This window comes from Verticillium alfalfae, genomic scaffold (genome assembly GCF_000150825.1).
Source record: "Verticillium alfalfae VaMs.102 supercont1.3 genomic scaffold, whole genome shotgun sequence".
Lineage (NCBI taxonomy): Eukaryota > Fungi > Ascomycota > Sordariomycetes > Glomerellales > Plectosphaerellaceae > Verticillium > Verticillium alfalfae.
In genome coordinates, this window is record NW_003315036.1 from 2,012,144 (window position 1) to 2,032,833 (window position 20,690).

Genomic DNA, 20,690 nt, shown 5'->3' on the forward strand with positions numbered 1-20,690 from the left:
GAAAGCTTGCGAAGCCTCTCAATAACAGTGTCACTAGAGTTCCCAGAACAAGGCGTTTTGAACTCGTTCCTCTCTCTCATACACAGCCACGCGGCAACCCCCAACTATAACATCACCTCATTTAATACCCCGCCACGCATACACGACACAGCCTGCTCGAATCATCCTACGGCATTCACGCCCCGCCTTTCTGAAACTCCCCAATCTCGTCTTGCTTGCCCCATTCGTCCCATCGTCTGTCTCGAGGGATCGCCCGGATCATTCCACACACGCAAAAAGGAGGTCAGACGTCGAATCCCCATAACCGCCGCAAATTCCGCATCAGCTCGACACCTTATACGCTTCTGTGTAGCTCGAAGGAGTAGTACTACCACCGGCTCAGTCTCATTCAAATCATCCTACCGCCCTATTTTACCGTCATCATGTCGCCCGGTGGACTCATCGACCGCCTCCAGGCCTCCCATCCAGCAGAAGATTGAGCTCTTCCGCCTCGAGCAGCGGTATACCCGCCGTCGCAACCGTCGCTCCACCTTCCAGTCCAGTGCCGTCTATGTTGATGGCGAGTATGTCTACCAGACCCCCAACTCGACTGGCTCGTCTACCTCCACCTCCGACTCGGGCCGCATCAATGCCCTTCACACCGCCGAGCCCGTTGGCACCCCCGTCACCTCTACGCCTCTCAAGGAGAAGAGGTTGAGCAGGCGCATCTCCAGCCTTGCGGGCTTCAACTCCGTTGGCAAGGCCCAGGGCGCGAGGCAAGACTGGGGCACGAGTGTCAGTGTTGCTGAGGTTCAGCAGCGGTAGACTGTTTTCATCGGCTCTCGACGACGTACGTTATTGAACAGTACGACGGCGCACGCGCCTGAGAGAGGAGAGGAAGAGAGGCGTCTATGAGCGACTCGATATGACTGCCTAGCTATGGAATTAGACGGGGCTACGCCTGGATACCGGCAGCAGATGCTGGCCCGGCCCAACAATGGAAACCCGGCCTTGGCCGCCTCGCGGCGACCAGAGTTGTCTGTCTCAGCACGATAGAGCATCGCTCTCGTCAAGACGACACACGACGGCCGTAACACTCATTCTTTACGATTTTCCTTTTTTTCTCATACTTCTTTACTGTTGGACTGCACCAAAAGACCACGACACCTGTTTGGCAGCATTGGAGGGGGTTCTGCTTCTTTTCAACACGCATTGGTTCGCAAGATATGCCCGCCTCATGATCATCTCGATCTGCGACTACATGCGCACGCGGCACCTTTTACGAGCAACGGTCGGCAGTTGTCGTGCGATGACGACTGTTCCTTGATTGCCTGGATACCTTTTGTTTGTAATTCGCGTGCGGGACCTCGAGTGCCGCAGTGTTGGCTGCTGATAGACGTGGCGAGGGTGTCGCTTGGGAAAGTCGTATCGGGGCATTTCTGTACATAGATGTTGCGGAATGTACGAGCATGAATGCATGCATTTTCCACCTAACGACTTCCGCCATGTTTCGCTTTGGTCGCGACTCCGACCCGATTCTGCTGAGATGCAAGCCACGGATTCTTGTTGCTCTCTCTGTGCCATGATACAGGTCAGGGCCCAACCCGCCGGAGTTTACAAAAAACTACCAAATAAACATCCACCTGGCCTGACGCCTAGATGGGGGACGGGGAACCACAAGCCCAGTCGTGAGTGACGCTGTCAATTGTCTCAGACCTCGCAAGTCTGTCGATCGTCTTCCGACCCGCCCGATTGGCGTCGTTCCACGCGTCGACGAGTCGTAGCGCCCGAGAGGGGGAGGGGGGGCGGGGGGCGGTGTAAGTACTCGTCAAAAAGGGAGAGGGAGAGAGGAGGCGGGGTGGGGGAGGAGTCGCATTATCGAAAGCACCCCTCCCTCATCCTCCGAAGTCTCCGATCTCATGGAATGTTTCTCCACCTGGCGCTTTGTCTTGCATGATTCTCATCAGCCTATTGTCTCTTGCCCGTCATTTTCGTTGGCTTTAACTTCCCTTCTTCCTTCTTCCGGCACGCCCTGTCAGCGGACCTGACTGCTGTTGAACTATGGGCCTCCCTGTGTCCATGTGTGCAAGGGGCAGTTCGGATTTCCATCTTGATTGGGTATTTCTCTTTCAGTCTGTCTTGCACGCCGCGCGGGTGGTGCCCTGCTCGGATGCGAGGGCGCTAGTCGGCGATCTGTGACGGTGGCTGCTCGAGCCGTGGCTGCGGGTTTGCAGGGTGGCCCTCGCGGCGGAATGGGTTGGACTTTGCAAGCATGATGGCTGCTTTGGCTCTTTGACGATGTGGCTTGGATAATGTTTGACGCTGATGATGCGGGGGGCGGGAGGATAGGGAGCGGTCTGCTTGGCGTTTGCGAAGTGGACAAACGGACCGCTCAGGCTGGTCTGCCTTATCCCGGGCTGTGGTGGACTGGAAGGGAGGCTCTGTTGGCATGTTTTGCTGGCAGAACGAAGACGCACAACCCGAGCCTGTGAGGTGACGCATCTACAGAAATTCTGCTATCCCTTGCAGTCCTGGCCTTACTGGACTGACCCCTCGAGTCATACAGACCGTGTCACCTGGAACGGCATTTTCCAACTGTCGAGATAAGGCCTTTGTGCCGGGTGGACTGAGCTGGAATTCTCCAAGTGTGAAAACCATGCCGTGACTACGTGAACGAGAAATGGAATATCTACAGACGCATGCCGCCTGCTTGATCTGGAGTTGGGCGGTCACGTTGACTGGAGAACATAGACCCGGGCAACAGACTACTCGGCCGTGGTAACATTTGTATTTGCGGGTTGGAATACTGGGTGCTATACTTTCAGCTGCCCTCGGGCTACAACAGATAGGAGACAAGCGTCTGGCTGCTCACTGGACGCTTCCAGGCTCAGATCAAAGTCATACGTGCGACCTTCAGGTGTGGTATAGTCGTCGATGAGTCTTGCGTTTTCCGTTGCCTCATCCGTGCCCGCATCGACCTTGTCCGTCGTCACTTAGCTGCCCGCGCTCGACCAAGTAGGCGTTGTGGTCTCGCAAGATGGCGAGCACGTACTGACAGGCTTGCGGTGGGTAACCCGCATAATCTAATCCCTGTCATAGGATGTATGTTGTATTTCATCGTGGTATGATGTGCGGGCCGTCGTCCATATCCGGGCCGTGGTACTGCTGCTGATAAGATGGAATGCCCTGCTGAACCTTGTCACATCCTTACGGCCGTGAGCAGCTACCAGAACCATAGTTGAAGAAGGGACAAAGTAGGTATAAGGTGTCGCGTCGCGTGTCACAGCGCTTTATGGGCCATGCGATGACGCAACCGCCAACTTCCGTTGGTGGGTGCGGTGACCATTTGCGAAAGGTGCCTAATTGGAAATGGACCTTCGACTCAGTATCAACAATGAGACGATTCAACGAAGAAAATGTCGAAGACGTCTCTTCATGAAGTCGAAGGCTAACCTTTGCATTCGAGCTGTCGACCTTGTCCTCTAGCAATGGTCGAACTGTTCTTCGCCGATACCACCGCCAAACATGAACGTCCCCAAGAAGATGCCTCCCAATACCGAAGCACAATACCCTGCGTTCATCGTCATGATGGCCAACATACTGTTTCGTCGCGTCAGTCCTCTCTCTCTTTCTCTCTCTCTCTGTCCCTATCGTGGAAAACGCATGCACTCACAGCAGATACCCCAACATGGCAATACCGACTTCGAAAAAGGCCCTGCCCGCTCTGATCAGAACGCCCAACGCCCGAGAGCGCGCCGCTGTCCTGATCGGTCCCATCTCCCTGGACCGCAGCAAGCGCTCCGGCTTCGGCGCCTCGCCGGCGCCATCCTCCTCGCTGTTCAGCCGCTGCAATTCCTCCCCGACCTGGGCCCTCGCCGCCTGCGCTTTGCGCTTCGCCCATAGCCGATTCTCGAGAAAGGGCTTCACTGCGAGGAGGGATCGTAGCGTCAGGGCGATGAAGGCGAGAGGATGCAGTTGCCGACGTATGTCGCCTGGCTGGCCTCCGTCGTCGAGAAGAGAGGGTCGAGTCGAGACTTGACAGATGACGGCATTGATGGCCCGTGCCCGGAGCAGCGTCGCGGGCGTGGTCGTGCGCCATGCTGGTGGTCCGACGTTCCCTGTTAGAGAGACGACTGATGCCAGGGCTCGATACGGAGGTGCTTCGTCGAGAGAAGCTTCGTCGGGAGAAGAGCAAGGGCGTCCCGGTTTCAAGGAATGCCGATCGAGCTATTCGGTCTCTTGATGCCGTGGCCTCGCATCTACGTCTACTGAAAGGGAAGAAGGCTCAGACAAGACGCGTGTCGTCGTCGGGGCACGAAGTCTATCACCCCAGCAGTGCTTTTACGAGCAGGAGCTGGCAGTGCGGCTCCTGTTCGTGTTATACTTTCCCCATGCCTGATGAGCGGGTTGTCTGCTGCTGGCCAGGGCCCCGCTTGGCTTCCCGTAGCGAGAGGGTCCCCAATGCGGCTATGCTTAGAGAGCCGAAGGACGAAGAATTCATTGGCGGGATCGCCAGCTTCTGGGGCGAAGCATGAGGTAATCTCAAAAGCCATCTATGTACATTTGCGGGTGTTGGTACGGGTGGCCATGAAATGCGAGGGCATTTGAGAAGGTTTTCTGAAAGGGGGCCGGATGGACGCCAGTCGTCATGTGGTTGGTTGGCTTGGTTGGGTACCTTGAGGGTCCAGTGCTCCGCCCACCTTCACACCAAGGACTCCCCTTGGCGAGGTCGAAGAGCCTAGACTGGCTTTTGTCACGGCAATAGAGGATGTTTTGGGACTGAAATCAACCTATCCAGGTGAATGGTGACTGTTCGCTCCATCTGCAGGGACGTCAGCCCTACGGGTTGATGTTGTGAAACTGGTCATTTACTTGTTCGTGGACCACCAGCTTGGTACAAGTTCTCTTGGCGGCTAGACCAGCTGCCACCACCTGTCAGAGGACGTCACACCAACGCCGATGCTCTGTCTCGAGTAGGGTACTTCTGGGAGGGTCTTTCATTAAACGCTGATTTCTCAACAGCGTAGTGATATGCTGTCGTTGAAACATGTTCAGTGTGAGAAAGAAGCAATTAAGGTGTAGAACATTCTGTGTGGGAAATCCCCGGGTGAGTGAGACTGCAGCTCACGACATACAGCACATAACAGGCCGGACTGACATGCCTCCAAATTTACGCGACAGCGATGCATGCAAATGGTCGCACCAACTCCAGGCTCCGTTGGCTGTTGATCTCTTGGATCAAACTTATCAAGGGATAGATGCCTCGTCCCCAAAGAAAGCATCATGTGGACAGGACACTTCTCCCCGAGGCAGCTGGCATGGGCAAGTGGGGTCAGCCGCGAGACGTCATCTACATGTATCGTAACGGCGTTGCTCTCACAATCACTCGAGCAAACACTTACCAAATGCTTGTATGGAGAGCATGGTCTTCGGTTGTTTCATACCGGAAGGCTTTTTTGCCTTGGTATCGCCGCGCCTATTACCCCGTGATCTCAGCTGCTTCGGCGTCGTCAACAGTGCTAAGCTACACTGGATTGACAGGGGCTATACACCCCTCCTTATCACGAGTATCATTAAAAGAGTGGGCCGAGACATTGGCAGGGAATTATTGCAGCTTCCTTCTGGCCGTGACTTATGCTGGCCATATCAATGAAGGACGAGTCAGGCACACAGCTGAAGTGGATTGGCTGTGTGTCGAAAGCCCGGGAGCACCCGCTATGAATCGCGTTCTCAGATAGGCTTATCTTTGATCAAGTGAAACAGCCCCCACGGGGAAGGTGATTAACACATATCACCAAGTCAATGGTTAATGATGCCACTACATGTAACATTATGGTCGTCTGTGTCAGTACCTAAAATGCTGTGAAGGCTTTGCCACACACAGATTAAGAAGACTTCTTGACAGTGATCGCATTATAGATTGAAGCCCAGAATCTAAAGTTTCGATACCATTTCGTTCACCTGGGCATATGTGGAGTTGGAAGACATTCCGCGAATGCAATTAACAGGCCAAAACGGAGAATCCTGAGTTTCGCTCTGGGTTGACGTCTAGTTGGCTTCAGAGCCCTGAGCGCCACACTTCTTGGAACAGTAATAGTTCATCTTCAATCCAGGGTTAGCATGCCCCATGTTTCCCGACAAGAACTCTTGAACATACCTCGTCGCCACCGATGTGCCAACCAGCAGAGTTGCAGCCAAGGCCATCCTACATCAAGATTAGTAGAATGCAAGTTGAGGTAGTATAGAATCAGGATGCATACGAAAGTGCAATCGGGGCACTTATCCCACTGCTTATTTCCAGTGTTGCGCTGGCGATAGAGGTTGCACGCGCAACGCGTCGCCTCAGGAAGTATCTCGTAGTTCTTGGCCCAGTTGTAGCTGACGCTCCAACCTGTGCCGCCGATGGGAGCAGACTTGCGGTTCGTCACGCAGACAGCGACGTTGTGCAAGTCGGCCAGAGCGCTGCCGAGAACATGGTGTCAGTCCAGAGACCTTCGACCCCCTCTCTTGGATCGCAAGGGAGCTTGGAGATGGGACTTGACTTACCCGCCGGCAAGCATAAGAGCAACCGCCAAGGTGGAGTAAACGTAATGCATCCTGTGATTATTTGACCACGAGTAGAAGCCGAAAATACAAAGAATAGAGAACTTCGTTTCAAGAGCATGAGGTATGTGGAATTCCGCTCGTTCTTATGCTGTCAATCTGCCCTCGATCAGTCTTGTAAGGAGGCCATCACTTTGCAGATCAGAGGCCAGTCATCGCGAGCAAACCCATATCGTGGCCGTCCTCAATGTCGGGAACGCCGAGCTCGCCGCCACCTCATTTACTCGGGATTACTGCCGGTGCCTGACGTCGAGCACTCACAATATCTCGATCTCATCATTCTAAAGAGGCAGGTGTCTTTTGGGTGGTGGAGTATTAACGACGTTGACAAGTGGCAACCGCAATAGGAAGCACCTGACGAGACCTCGATTCATGTAACACGAGAGTTATCCGGGGCCAGCCAGCGAAAATATCTAGTCATGAACAACTAGGACAGTGAGTTTGACTCCCGATGCTCCGATTATAAGCCTATCGGTGACGTTCCTCTCGACTAAACAGGCCAAGATCGATCCCGGTAGTGTCTAATCAGATATGGGTATCGACCTGACCCATGATCTTTGGCTCCTGAAACAGTAAGCGCTCATTAAACGGGTGTGGAGATCCAATATAATTGATGCATCAACCTTGACTCAGTTACACAGCTTTGCGGGATGCTTTTGGAAAGAGAGATGCCAGGCTTCTCAACTGTGGTTAGACCACAAAAAAGACGAGCTGATTGTGTGACCGATTCCTCAACTGGCCAATTGCCGTGACTCTATCTTGGCACACAGCGTGAGGGATGTGGTGTCGCTCCAAGGCAACAGTAACGACGTCGTTCAACCTCTGTCTATAAAACCTACCATGAGGTGGCCATGTCTGGGGATTTTGATCGATCATCATCATCATTCATCCATACACCATTCTCATCCTCGGTTTGTCTTGTCTATACACGATGATCACCACCCACTTTGCCGGCCTTTTCCTGGCCTCCATGGTTGCAGCTGCACCGTTCATGTCGGAGCGCGACTTGAACGCCACAGTGTGGACTCCTGACCATGAGCTTCAACCGGACGAAGTGATCGTCTATGGCAATGGGCGGAGTAGGTTATATCGAGCCCCGGTTTCGGTGATATTCCTGCTGACAGATTGCAGTGGAGGTCATTCACGAGGACACTTGGCTCGCTCTCCTGGAGTCTGAGGGTGTTTCGGTCGGAACACCCGAGGTCGACCACGCCTATCTCGACGCTCGCGACCTCGCTACCTCAGAGGCTGAGAGCCACATCCTCCAGACCCGGCAGTGTGCGTCAACCACGTCGTTTGTCACCGACAGGACGGAACGATTCATCGACTGGGACGTGCAGATGTCCCCCGTTGTCCTCGGTGTGGGAAACGGCTTGACTGTTGCTGTTGCTTCGAGCTACAGCGTCAGCAACAGCGTTTCCGTATCTGCTGGCCTTGATCTCAAGTTCATCAAGGACAGGCTTGGCGGAACCCTCGGCATCAACTACTCACGTACCTGGACCACCCAGGCCTCCGTCACCCTGTCCGGCGTGGTAGCTGACGGACAGGCCGGTGTTTGGATCACCAAGCCTTGGACTACTCGCCGTTACGGCCGTACTTTCCAGGGCTGTATCGGCTCGCTGCGCCAGACGGGTACTTTCATGGCTGACTCGCACGACGAGGGCAGCTATGAGGGCGTGAGGTGGGTTTCTGGTGGCATTTCTATGTGCCTCAAGAGGCAGCGTACTCTTCCACTGACCCGCTGCAACGGTTCGGGCGCTTTCCGTTAAGACACGAATCATTCTACGCAGCAGATGATCATGGAACCCGGCCAAAGTCCCATTGGTGTTCACGCAGCGGATCCGTATTCGAGGGGCCATGGTACGAGATGGTATTGGCATGTGTGAGGGTCCTTATTGATCCTCAATTAGCAGGGCGTAAAGGCCGGCAACTTGGGGACAGGACTAGATTAGACGATGAATGCGGGAACGGCCCTAGTAAGGTTCCCCAGACCTAATGCATTGTATAGGCGCGCCCAGACGTGAGAGGGCATCAAAAGATCCTTATTTACTGCATCGCTGCTCTCGAGAAGGGATTACCATGGGTAGTTACTCGAGGTCCCTCGTGATGCGCAACAAATTTCGCGGTTTTGCACATCCCCCTGGTCCACAACCCCTCCCCCGCCGCATCAGCCCTAGGCTACTGCTGGTATACAATACACCATAGAATGACTCGACTTTGGGACCGCCGCAAGTGACGGAAACACAGAGCATGGTTCTCAAGGCCCGTGACCATACTCTCCACAGATGACCAAAAGTGGCTTGGTGCAGATCGCCTTGGTGCATAACAGTTGACTCGCACCAGCCGGGCAACCAGCCATGTTCGTGCCCATCACGGCCCACATTACCCATTTACAGTTGACTAGGAGATATACATTGCAACAGGAAAAAAAGTCGGAGACGAGTCTGCTGTCACTGCTGGTTGTGACGTTCTTTGGCACCAGGTGAATCTAGTGCGAGGTTATGTAGCATTCACATCGGCGTACTTCGGGACGCTCGATATTGAGGAGGCCTGTTATGTCCAGTCGAGCAGTATATAGAGCAAATACCCTTTTTTCAAGCTCCCAACTACGGCATCTCACAGCGTTTCCCAGAAGATGGCTGGGCTGCGAAGTAACATCAACCTGGACAGTTAGCGATGAGACTCTGTGATTCCCATTGCATGATGAGAATCTTTGTTTCAGCCACTTACAATTACAGCTCGTGTGTTCGTCCGAAACCTCGGTATACGAGTCAAGGCCGTAAGTAGCGTTGAGAACCACAGAGCCTACAGCTTGGCCGTCTTCCAGGATGTTCCATGTCTCGACCTCAAAGTTCTTGAGCCCCTCACGGGTCACGAGGACCTGTCGAGCTCCCCGAATCCAGCTGCCGTACCCGCCATAACCCGTGTGTTGACCAAAGCACAAATTCACGCCGTTTCCCTCGATAGCCACGCCACTCACAGCTTTGTCCCACTTGTAACACCAAGTGTTTCCATGGTCGTGGCCCGAGAAGAGCGCAATTATCCCTGGTGTTGAGGCTATGGCTTCCATGAACGGGGCATCCTGACCTCCATACTTGCACTTTGTGTTTGGTTTGCCGTCTGGGCACCATCCTTGAGCCTGCTGCGAGAGTGGGGTATCGTAATTGATGCCAGGCTGGTGATTGGGGTGTACGCCTGACAATTGAAGCGCCTGGGATGCTTGTGTGGGGATATGAACGAACCCGAGAGACGGTATGGTCTTGCCGAAGCGTTGGGAAATGCGTGCATGAGATGTTCTGAACCACTCGACGACGGATGGATCGACCCAATTAGGATGGCTAACGTCCGCGCCGTTCGCTTGACGCTCCTGAAGCTTGAAACCGCCTCGGCTGTCAAAGAACCACAGTAGCAGTTCGGGGACACAATCGCAGTGGTGACAGCCCTCGGCATACACGGGTAGGTAGTAGTTAGTTACGCCGGCATTGTCGCCAGCGACCATCCTACGCGTACGGGAGTTCGAAAACCGCCTCTCTCGCTCAAAGATACCTTGCCCAGAGACATTGAACTGATAGTCGTGATTTCCATAAGTTGAAGCCCAAGTGAGATTTCTCTCGATGAGAGGAGCGACCATCACGTCAACATAATGGGTGCTGTTCTCCAAGAACAGATTCTCTCCGGTAACTAGATCTCCATTGAACACAACGAGATCTGGCGGATTACTGTCTAGGACCGTGTTCATGACTTCGAGTGTTTTGGCATCTTGAGCAGGTCCCCATGACTCCCAAGAATCTGAGAATACTCGGTCAGCATTTGAGGGTGGCATCTGTCAGGGATGGGACTCATGCTTTCGCCAAAGTGCAAGTCTTGCATGACAGAAATCTTGAAGGTGCCGTCTTGACTGAAGCGCAAAGGAGCGTTCAATCTGTCAACAATGTTCGACCGGCCCTTCGACGAGGCCGCGACCGCTGCCGCTGAGAAGACTACTAGCAACAATGCCATGGTGATAGACAGGCTATCTTCCCGCGCCGGAAACAATGCCAACGAGACGAGAAAGAAAAATGATTGTACATGTGTGTAGGACTTTATGTCTTGAAAGCACGTCGAGGAAAACAGCCAGGGGAACACGCTCGCGGCACCTCGGAAGGAAGCTCACCGATCTTCTCGGAACCTTGAGCCACTCCGGATGAACATGCTGGGAACGTGCAACGACGTTACCCTAGCATCAATGGGTCAAAGGAATTGAGACGCAGCACTAGGAGAATTACTCGAGGTGCCGGGAAAGGGGTTGAGAGGGGGCCCACTATCTCGGATCCCGGCGCGAAACGTGGTCTACCTACAGTGCATGACTGGACCCAGGATTTCGGGTCAAGAACCGCAATCTTACTCGCAGCGTTGGGCTCGGCTTCCACTCACAAGGATCATCGAATTAAAATAGAGCCCATTCAGGTCTGCGAGGGGCCAACAGGCAAGGTAGATCAAGTCAAGGCAGTGTCGATTTTTGGCTTGAGAGAAAATCCACTCAAGAAACTGGGTCAGCTCGGCATCTCGAAGAAAGCAGTGGACACAAGGTCCTTTGCCACCCTGCAAACATCAAGATTGATCTTCCCGTGCAGGTCATGGCACCATCGCTTGAGGATTACACATTGACCCAGTCACCCTACCTCGTTATCGACATGAGTAACTGTCCAAGTTCCGGGTCGTAGTAGTCGTTCATCTGCATGTCAAAGGGATCCCACGGTGCCATGCCACCATCGCTCATCGCAGATGGTGGCAAAGAACCAGGAACATGGCCGCCGCTGAAGTCTATTATATCCATACGCGTAGCCGCCCTGAGCTGCAAGCCCATATCCTCTGCTTGCCGCTGGTTGTTTTCTGGGACAGATCCTGTAGGAGATGCTGGGTTGCTTGAGTGATTATTTTCCGACCCATGTTGTCGTCTTGATATCGTAGGAATAAAGGAATGCTTGGACGGAAGATGATGTTGGTTTTCGAGTTCATCCACGCTCGATGGTCGCGATGGCTGTTGCGGGATTTGACCCAAAATGCTGACCAATCTATCGCACGCCTTCAGGCAAGCCGTTGATCGACTGAAAGAGGTCCTCAGAGAGGCTGTCAGCTGGAGCGCACACTCCAGTTTTGCTTTGAGGCTCTCGATGCTGCGATGGCCCTCATCTGGTAGCAGAGGTTGAAGATGGTATAAAATTTGGGAGACCTGATAGATGCTGACAGCAACAATCATGTCGTTGATGCCTTGAGTGGGCTGCAGCTGATGAACCTCGGACCAGAACTCGCAAAGTTGAATCGCCTTGTCCAAGCATATTTTCTGGTAGCTCTCTACTAAGTCAGGGGGCGTTTGCTCCATGGCCTGTTTGGGAACGGATTCTCGAATTCCAGGTATCAGAAAGCGATAGAGGTCGCAGTAGCATTGCAACCAGATTGTGTGCAAAGCGATGTATTCACTGGCCTCATCAGAGTGTGACATATAGAGAAGTCGCTCTGACGTCAACTTGAGATCATCGGGCAAAGCTTCTGCGAAGTCATCGAGCTCTTTGTGAAGTATCGTCGCCTCGCTCGTGCTATCTACAGGGCTTGAGCACTCTCGCCTGACCCGTTTGGTGTATCTTGCGACGATTAGTTCTTGCTGCCCATCATCGCTGGGTTGTGGGGTGTTTACCTCAGAATACGGTCCCTAGAAGCTACCAAGCGGACATTGTAAGAGAGAATGTCCATGTCACCACTCTTGCAACGAGCCATGTCGTGCAAATACTCTGCTTTAGATTTCATTCCCCGTCGGAAGCTATGGTCATCACACGGCAACCGAATATGCATCCGCTCCACGGCACATACTGCGAGGTCTTCGATGCCTCCGGAGAACTGCCGATCAATGAGGTAAATAGCCCAGACGAGTCGGCGCTGAGTCTCCTGGGTGACTGCATCAAGCCCGTCATCTTCCCAGTTGAGACGCATCGTGAAAATGAGTCGAGCAGCTAGAGAGAGCAAGTTCCAGGCATCGGACACCTCGCCCACCACATAATGGAAACGGATAATGACGACAAGGGCCTGAAGTTGCGAAATTGACTGTTTGCCGATGTGTCGAAGGAGGTCATGCTGAGCTTCTTGAACCCATGCTTTGGCTGTGGCTTGGCTCTCAGGAAGCTCGTCGACGATGCGGAGTCCACTAGCGACCATAGCTTTCAGTAGCAGCGGGTTCAGTTTCCCCTTGCTCCAATCGGCAAGAACAACGGGTTTCAAGAATATTTTGCAGCCAGACATACTCGGCGAATCCAAGTACGCTTCGAGGTACTTCCGGACGACAGGCTTGTCCAACAGAGCACTGTTTGTTGACGAAAGACTTCCCATCGTGCCCGGCGTCGACAGCGCCGGATGGTCTGGCGAAGGTCCTAGCCAGAAACCCTGGTCGGGCTCTTGCGCGACGTACGTTTGTTCGCAAGGGTTGCCTCGGGCAAGACACCTCTCGCAAGGCTTCCCACCGGAGCATTTTGCCTTGACTGCTTTGCATGCTTTGCATGCCTGCCGCGATCGCTTTCTCTTGGTCCCTGCCTGTGTTAGACTGGATGAGGAATTGGTTATGTCGATATCTGTGTCGTTGACAACGTTGCCAAAGGAGCAGGGAAAGCCGAGCCGAGTACACGCAGCGCAGCATGGTTCGGCGCGATCACATTTGACCTTACGGGCACGACATTGTCTACACGCCGCCAATGACTTGCCGCCGTCATTTCGACCGGGATCGATGCTTGCCTGGATACTTTGTGTCGTTGGCAGAGTAGGCGTCAAGGTCAATGCGTTTGCTGACATGTCGAAGGGATCCATCAGGTCGTGTGTTGAACACCGAGCATGACGACGGGAGCCGGCAGCTTTTGACGGCTCGGTACGGATGTCGTGCTCGGCATCTTGCTGCTCAGCAAATGCGGGGCGTAACCCAGGGCTAATGGGATTCAAGTGACCAGACGAGCTAGAGTGTTAGCTCGGGCGATCACACAAGTCCGGGGGCGGATCACGCAAGCGCTTGCTTCGGCTCATGTCACTGCGCGCCATCGGAAGCCGCATGGCTCACCTCAATATGTGCTCCTGTGGGCTAGCTATGTGAGGCGAACGCTTTGGAAGTTCAGGAAAGAAGACCGTGATCACAAAATTGGTCGATGCGCTTGACAGTGGTACGCGAAATGATACGAAATCTGTATTCGAGACTGAATGTAACCGGCCCCATTCAGCCTCTGCCTTCTGGACATTCGCATTTTCAACCCCAGGCTGACCAGCGAGAAGGAGCATCTTCACCCGTGATGAATAAATCATTTGGCATCCTTTTGGTATGCAACAAACGATGTCCCCTTCTCAACGTCGCTTTGATGTTCCTCCTTGCGTTGCAACCCCGGAATCGACTTCAAGAGGCCGCCGGCATCTGCGTCGACAAAGTGTCGAAGTCCGACTCCAGTCTTGAACAGATAATCGACCTGCTCCAGCGTTTTTCCCTTGCACTCAGGTACGCAAAAGTACGTAAAGATCAGCGAGCAAAATGCAACGCTCCCAAAAATGAAGCCGACTTTACTGCCAAGCCCGGCATTCTCCGGCCAGACAAGATAGGGGATAGAGAAGTTTACGAGGAAGCTTTGTTTTATCAGTATTTTCAGGTCAACGAAGCATGCGTCCATCAAAGGCTAGAAACTTGATGCGTACTTACTTGAAGACTACGTTGACCGTGAACCCAACGCGAGATGTATGGTCGCGAAGGCGGAGCGCTGAAACCTCCGTGGCAACAACGTAGGTCAATGGAGCCCAACCAAGCGAAAAGCTGGCTCCAAACAGCGAAATCAGCGCCATGATGCCCTTCATACGGGCCGTCGAGACGGGGACCTGGATGCCCAGGCTTCCCATTGACAGCAGGCAGCCCATCATAGCAACGGAGGAAATCATGAGGAGTGTGCTACAACGGAATCAGCATGGTTTTTGTGGATTCAAGTGTTGTCTTACCGTCTTCCTAATTTGTCAGTCACAAGTAAAGTGCCCAAGTTAATGATCACGTTGATCGCAGAGTTGATCAGGCTGAACAACACTGGGTTGAAAATTCCTAGAGTTCGGACGTAGACGGCGCCGTACTGCGACGCAAATGCTTGTCCTGTGGCTTGCTGGAAGAAATTGACGCCAATAACGATGGCGGTCCGCAGCACGTTTTTGCCACGGAAGACTTCGACAAACTTCCCTTTCTCTTCACTCTCCAGTGCTAGGCGGAGCTCGAGGAATTCAGCCTCAACTTCGTCCGTTGTGAAAGCTCCCTGGCGCAATTTGACAAGCATAGCCTTGGCCTCTTCGAGACGGTTCTGTCGCAGAAGCCATCTGGGAGACTCAGGCACCAAAAATATCAAAGCCGCAACGATGCTCGGTACAATGTAGAAAAGGCCGAGGGGGATTCGCCAAGACCTGTTGTCGTCAATCTTGCTTGTCCCGTAGCAGATGCTGTTGATCGTGAGGCCGCCCACAACCAAGCTCAGCTGGTAGGTGCCGACGACAAAGCCGCGAACCGGAGCGGGAACTGCAAACTCCCGTTAATATTTCGATTTACAGATACTGTTGGTATCGAAACTCACCAATTTCCGATTGGAAGATTGGAACAACGGAAAGCTCCATACCGACGTAGACGTAGTTAAGGATGCGTGCCGCCATGATCTGATCCTTGCTGTTCGACGTGACTGCAATAGTTGCTGTTCCCAGAGCATAGTGTCAGGACCCCTGCGGAGCCACCAAGGGCCTGCCAAGCTAAGGGGCTGGCTAGGGGGCTAAGGGCCCGGAGAGAACGTATATATAGGCTGCGGAGGGCCCCCCAAGCTGCGGAGGGCCAGAATTCAGATGTATTCCTATCCCATACCTATATTCTATCTATCTGCGGACCCTGTGGAAGACCCCTTCACTCTGCTCTAAACAACGCTCTGACACATAGATAGACATCACGAACATGCACCACCTGCGGCCAAAGCGAGAAGAGATCAGACTTCCAATGATGACGCCTGGCCAAACCTTTGTTAGCAAGTCTAAGCGCTTTTAGCAACAGGATGCCAAGACATACCGGCTGCAAATCCGATGTAGTTGAGACTGTTGAAGAGAGACAGCCATGAAGGCGGGAGCACGTATTTGCTCTTGACTGTATCATATTCGCCAAAGCGCTTGGTAAAGTGTTCCATGGCTTGAATCGTGGAAAACGCTTGGTTATCAAAACCATAATTGAAAGTAGAGACGGCGATCAAGAAGACACTCAAAAATAGGGTTCGGTTGAAGTACCTGCCCTTGTCGAAGAGATCAGGCATGGTGTCAGGGTGGTGGCAAACCAACTATCGAGGTACTGGTTCAGTTACGGCGAGAAGGTGTCGGGCGTTGTTGCATTCGGTTTGCGCTGCTCAGGAGTACATTCGATGTCGGGCCTTCAGGGTTTATATCTATGCCGAACATGGCGGCACAACCACCCCTTGACCTCGGTCGGGCAACCTGCCGTTATCGAGGTTGTTGTGTGTGAGGCTTGACATTCCTGGCCAACAAGTCCGCGGTCAGAGCCTGTATTGGACCAAAATCTCGACGACGTGATCACGCGATGCCGACGCCCGGCAGGCTCGCTCGATCGAAGGGCTGAGCTCGGCATCACGTCAGTCTGTAGCGTTACTGGCGGGGGCGCTTAGCGCATTCGTCGGCCGAGATGCGAGGTTCTGAGGTTGTGGGGTGGCCGGCTGTCGGGGACCGAGCCGGCGCGAGCATCACCTGTGACGATGGCATCACTGAAAGTGTGCCAATATGATAAACGACCTCGACCTCATCCTTGTCGAAAGAATTCGCCAAGTTTATAATCTCATCATCAACAATCTCAATTGCGTCAGATTCCAATACATGGCTTCTCCGCCGTACAAACAGGCTCCTAAGCCTTTGCCTTTGAAAGTCAACTCCAAGAATGGCGGAAACCAACCAAATTACATCATCTTTATGCCAGATCAGCTCCGTTACGATTCCCTGGGATGCACCACTGATGGCAAGTCCGGCATCAAGACGCCTCATATCGATGCGTTCCGCCAGAAGGCCACCCTCTTCACAAACTGCTACACCCAGGCCTCCGTCTGCTCGCAGTCGCGATGCAGCATGTTCACCGGGACATACCCGCATGTGAGCGGGCACCGCAGTCTCGAGAACCTCATCAAACCGTGGGAGCCCAACATTTTCCGCAGCCTGAAAGAAGACGGCTACCACGTCGCCTGCCTCGCCCCGCGCGGTGACACATTTGCCCCCACCGTCACCGAGCTGTCGCTGACGGAGTACGGTTTCCTGGAGACGCCCGACTTTGTTCCCAAGTTCACGGGCGGCGGGGCCGAGAAACCCGCGGACAGCGAGGACATTTGGAAACGCCTCTTCTACAAGGGGCTCCGTAACGCCAACGAGGCGCTCGACTATGACGAGGCCGTTGTACGGTCAGCCTTGACGTGGCTTGAGTGCCCCCCCGACGATAAGCCTTGGGTGCTCTTCATGCCGCTCCTGTTTCCCCATTGTCCGTTCCAGGTTGAGGAACCGTACTTTTCCATGTACGACCGGTCAGCAATGACAGGTGTTGTGTCACGACCGGAAGAAAAGACGGGGTATGAGCCGAGGTACATGAAGACCATCCGCGAAAGGTACGGCACCGGACGCGCAACCGACGAGATCTGGCAAGAGGTCAAGGCTACGTATTTCGGCATGATCTCTCGACTCGATGACCAATTTGGCCGTGTCATGAAGCGCGTCGACGAGCTGGGCCTGTGGAAGGACACGGTGACCATGTTCTTCACGGACCACGGCGAGTACCTCGGCGACCACGGCCTCATCGAGAAGTGGCCGTCCGGTCTCTCGGAGACCCTCGTGCGCGAACCACTCATTATCGGCGGCGCAGGGCTTCCCGAGGGAAAGTCGGTCGCCGCCATGACGGAGATGGTCGACCTCGTCCCGACGATTCTCGAGATGTCGGGCATTGGCGAACATTTTCCTCACAATGGCGAGTCGTGGATCCCGGTCCTAGTCGGAGACGCACAAAAACATAAGAAATATGCTTTCTCCGAGGGAGGCTTCTTGACCTCAGAAGAGCCTCTTCTGGAACAGGCGCCGTATCCGTACGATATCAAAGCGGGACTGCAGCACGAGGATACTTCGCTCGTTGGGAAAGCAATCTCGCTCAGAAACGAGAGGTGGGCCTACGTTTATCGTTTGTACGAGCCAGCTGAACTGTACGATCGTGAAGCCGACCCTCACGAGATGCATAATCTGGCACAAGAGCCGCAGCTTGAGGAGTTGGTGGACCAACTGGAAAGGGACGTGCTACACTGGCTCGTCAAGGGGTCCGACTTTTTACCATGGCAAAAGGACAACAGATTTCCAGAGGTCAACCTCCCTAGCCCGCGGCAACAGATGGAAGAACGTTTGAGGAGGGCAGGTCGAGCATGAGGCAGAGTGCATGAACAAGCACGTCCCTGAGATGACGTGTACCTAACATTTGTTCGCAACATCAACATGCAATGCAGTATGACGCACTTTACGTCCCTAGATATACACTTCGGAATGAGGCGGACTGGGCGACTCTAATATACTTGACTATGAGTCCCATGTTAGATGAATGAAAGTGATGGGCAAAAAGGGATGGCCTTTCCATGGAAACAAAATAATTGTCCGCGATGAGGATCGAACTCATGATCTTCGGATGTCTAAGTGTTATGACTTAGTCATATTAAGCAATATGAGACCGACGCTCTGACCAGCTAAGCCACGCAGACTGATTCGTGGGATTGAGGCAAGAATCAATAATTTATGTATGCAATTGAAGAACCAGGACATGTTGCCTTCAAGGTATGGTAGTGCACCTACTTTACTTATATCTTGATGCGTGCCTCGTTGTTGAAATTCGACGCAGAGGGTCACAAGCAACGGCATATTTAAGTTTCGTGCTGGCCCGTGGGACTTATCGTCATTCGAAAGCTTGGACACGCAGAGGATTGCTTGCTTGCTCGGCGGGCCTGACTAATTGCACTCGTCGCTGGCTGCCGCAGACTCAGATTCGCCCGTGCCGACGACAGGGAGCCTTTGCTACCTTTGCTTTGACAGAAGACTCAATTGACTCTGCGTGCCAGTCTTACCCCCCCCCCAACCATGGAGCTACGAGTGAGGGATTTGCGAGCGACATCACCTTGGTCTGAGCCACCGTCTGTCGCATGTCGATTGCCGTTGCTTGTGTTTCAGACAGCCATTTCTCCTCCCCTTCAATGCCGTTCAGGCATCGTCCCTTCGTGTGCTTCATCATCCGGAACTGGCGGCACGCCGATAGCGAGTCGCCCATATTGCTACGGCACCTCCCGACAGTGATTCCTCTCAGACAACATCCGCCCCGCCTCGCAATGTGCCGAATTTGGCAAAATGCCGTCCTCACCGCAAGAGCACCAGCGTGATGTACATCTGTGCCTTCCGTGATAGCCATCCAGCCAACCCTTACCCCGCGCCGCCATCGGCACTTGGCTACCCAAAGAGGCATCTCTCAGCCTGTTCATCCATGACCCGGGGCTAGGGCGCTAGCAAGTAGATAACCTCAATCACCGGCTCCGATAACGTGGTTACACATAGCCCTTTGAGTGGCTGTGCTGGCTGATGTCGCGACGCGTCCCCGGCATGTTTATGTTAGAGTTGCCAACGGCTTTCGCAAAAAACTGACAGCGATAGGTCAGGAGTTGATTCTCGAAAAAACAGGCCATGCAGAATATGAGAGCCTAGTAATTTCAGGGCCCTGTCCTGGTCCTGTAGGTTATCGCGGATTGGGGATAAAGCGTAATGGAAAACGATCGTGGGAAGTACGAGGGCTGTGAATGGTTGCGCGTACTCTGCCACATCAGGATGAAGAGGCAAGATGCATCGGGATGATTGATAGCGGCGGGCTCCGATGAAATGTAGACGCGTATTCAGATGACCAGGTAGAGGCGGGGAAGACTTGGTGTTTCGTGGGGAGCGAGTGTGTCTTTTGAGATAAGAACCGCGGCTCAAGGTGCGACTAGCTGTACATGGATAAAAGGCTGTAGAAGTCCCGTGTAATGATGATCAATGTTGGCCCTGAGAATCTTCAGACGGCCCAATATTTGGTCTTATTGCCTCGCATTTGCCTCTCTTTTCTCGCAAGGTTGATCAGGGCGTCTGCCTTACTTATCGCCGATATGAAGTTCACCACCGCGATCACGGGACTTCTCGTTGCGGCTGCTGGAGTCTTTGCTGCACCGGTCCCGGCTCCTGTGGCTGTGGCTGATCCGGTTCGTACTCGTCCTGTTGGATCCTCGTGTGGCTGGCGCCCGACTGATAGTGTCGGAACTACAGCCCGGAATCCCTTCGGCGACGTCGGCGAGGACCCTTCTTGCGGGATTGACAGTGGCAGCTGCAGGATCGTCGGCCGATTATGACCGTAGCCTGTTCCGCCACTGGCACATTGTATCAGGCACATGCGATTCACGGTGAGTTCTGGAGGACAACGCAATGAGTGCCGTCCATCAAGTCCATGACCCAACACGGAGCAACTGACACGTGTGATCGGCAGTGAGACGGTGCTCGTGCGCGATGGAAGCGGCGTCAGCACCGACAGCGCATGCCAGCCGACGTCTGGAACATGGTTTAGCCCGTACGACGGCGTGACGGTGACACAATCGTCGTCGGTCGACATTGACCACATGGTGCCGCTGGCCAATGCATGGATCGTGCGTCTTTTCCCCTTCCCGCCCCCTCCCTCTCTTGCCTGTGCTCTCCCTCCCCAGACAGCAGTTGTGCAACGACCAAGGCTGATGACAGTGGATGCAGTCGGGCGCCTCGACGTGGACGGCTGCACGACGAGAGGCTTTCGCCAACGACCTGTCGGGCCCGCAGCTGTGGGCGGTCTCGGCCAGCACGAACCGATCCAAGGGCGATCGCAGCCCAGATCTGTGGTCGCCCCCCGTGACGGCGTTTCGGTGCACATACGCGCGGAGCTGGATCCAGGTCAAGAGCTCGTATAGCCTCACCATTACCAGTGCCGAGCGCACGGCGCTGACCAGCATGCTCAACACATGTTGAGTGCGCGACCGTGT

At 53.9% G+C, this 20,690-nt stretch overlaps 10 protein-coding genes and 1 non-coding gene across 11 annotated transcripts in view; 5 read left to right on the forward strand and 6 right to left on the reverse strand.

The window, feature by feature from the left end:
* VDBG_03121 (predicted protein) overlaps window positions 1–804 on the forward strand; it is a gene marked incomplete at both ends in the record, with an annotated part of 1,196 nt that extends 392 nt beyond the window's left edge. Inside the window, one exon of the mRNA XM_003006936.1 lies at window positions 353–804. Coding sequence (XP_003006982.1) covers window positions 353–804 — 452 coding nt within the window. The remainder of the gene's footprint in view (window positions 1–352) is intronic.
* Window positions 805–1,982: 1,178 nt separating this feature from the next.
* Window positions 1,983–2,480, reverse strand: VDBG_03122 (hypothetical protein; the record flags this gene model as incomplete). The annotated part of the gene is made up of 1 exon (XM_003006937.1): window positions 1,983–2,480. One exon carries the CDS (start codon window positions 2,251–2,253, stop codon window positions 2,161–2,163), a length of 93 nt encoding a protein of 30 aa, XP_003006983.1.
* A 1,187-nt stretch (window positions 2,481–3,667) lies between these two features.
* VDBG_03123 (predicted protein) lies at window positions 3,668–4,514 on the forward strand (the record flags this gene model as incomplete). Its single annotated transcript, XM_003006938.1, has 2 exons — window positions 3,668–3,962; window positions 4,105–4,514. The coding sequence occupies 2 exons, from the start codon at window positions 3,668–3,670 to the stop codon at window positions 4,512–4,514; spliced, it is 705 nt and encodes a 234-aa protein (XP_003006984.1).
* Window positions 4,515–6,027: 1,513 nt separating this feature from the next.
* On the reverse strand, window positions 6,028–6,575 carry VDBG_03124 (conserved hypothetical protein; the record flags this gene model as incomplete). Its single annotated transcript, XM_003006939.1, has 4 exons — window positions 6,028–6,081; window positions 6,137–6,184; window positions 6,240–6,441; window positions 6,526–6,575. The coding sequence occupies 4 exons, from the start codon at window positions 6,573–6,575 to the stop codon at window positions 6,028–6,030; spliced, it is 354 nt and encodes a 117-aa protein (XP_003006985.1).
* Window positions 6,576–7,452: 877 nt separating this feature from the next.
* VDBG_03125 (conserved hypothetical protein) lies at window positions 7,453–8,351 on the forward strand (the record flags this gene model as incomplete). The annotated part of the gene is made up of 2 exons (XM_003006940.1): window positions 7,453–7,661; window positions 7,714–8,351. 2 exons carry the CDS (start codon window positions 7,514–7,516, stop codon window positions 8,349–8,351), a joined length of 786 nt encoding a protein of 261 aa, XP_003006986.1.
* A 719-nt stretch (window positions 8,352–9,070) lies between these two features.
* Window positions 9,071–10,384, reverse strand: VDBG_03126 (conserved hypothetical protein; the record flags this gene model as incomplete). Its single annotated transcript, XM_003006941.1, has 2 exons — window positions 9,071–9,132; window positions 9,313–10,384. The coding sequence occupies 2 exons, from the start codon at window positions 10,319–10,321 to the stop codon at window positions 9,071–9,073; spliced, it is 1,071 nt and encodes a 356-aa protein (XP_003006987.1).
* Window positions 10,385–12,252: 1,868 nt separating this feature from the next.
* On the reverse strand, window positions 12,253–12,771 carry VDBG_03127 (conserved hypothetical protein; the record flags this gene model as incomplete). The annotated part of the gene is made up of 2 exons (XM_003006942.1): window positions 12,253–12,271; window positions 12,395–12,771. The coding sequence occupies 2 exons, from the start codon at window positions 12,769–12,771 to the stop codon at window positions 12,253–12,255; spliced, it is 396 nt and encodes a 131-aa protein (XP_003006988.1).
* Window positions 12,772–13,892: 1,121 nt separating this feature from the next.
* On the reverse strand, window positions 13,893–15,261 carry VDBG_03128 (sugar transport protein; the record flags this gene model as incomplete). Its single annotated transcript, XM_003006943.1, has 4 exons — window positions 13,893–14,208; window positions 14,282–14,524; window positions 14,572–15,130; window positions 15,186–15,261. The coding sequence occupies 4 exons, from the start codon at window positions 15,259–15,261 to the stop codon at window positions 13,893–13,895; spliced, it is 1,194 nt and encodes a 397-aa protein (XP_003006989.1).
* Window positions 15,262–16,470: 1,209 nt separating this feature from the next.
* VDBG_03129 (sulfatase) lies at window positions 16,471–18,045 on the forward strand (the record flags this gene model as incomplete). Its single annotated transcript, XM_003006944.1, has 1 exon — window positions 16,471–18,045. The coding sequence occupies one exon, from the start codon at window positions 16,471–16,473 to the stop codon at window positions 18,043–18,045; it is 1,575 nt and encodes a 524-aa protein (XP_003006990.1).
* A 219-nt stretch (window positions 18,046–18,264) lies between these two features.
* VDBG_15061 lies at window positions 18,265–18,371 on the reverse strand. Its single transcript has one exon. It is a non-coding gene; the product is annotated as a tRNA-Met (tRNA).
* Window positions 18,372–19,793: 1,422 nt separating this feature from the next.
* Window positions 19,794–20,676, forward strand: VDBG_03130 (secreted protein; the record flags this gene model as incomplete). Its single annotated transcript, XM_003006945.1, has 4 exons — window positions 19,794–19,886; window positions 19,951–20,084; window positions 20,168–20,324; window positions 20,425–20,676. 4 exons carry the CDS (start codon window positions 19,794–19,796, stop codon window positions 20,674–20,676), a joined length of 636 nt encoding a protein of 211 aa, XP_003006991.1.
* Between the last annotated feature and the right edge of the window lie 14 nt (window positions 20,677–20,690).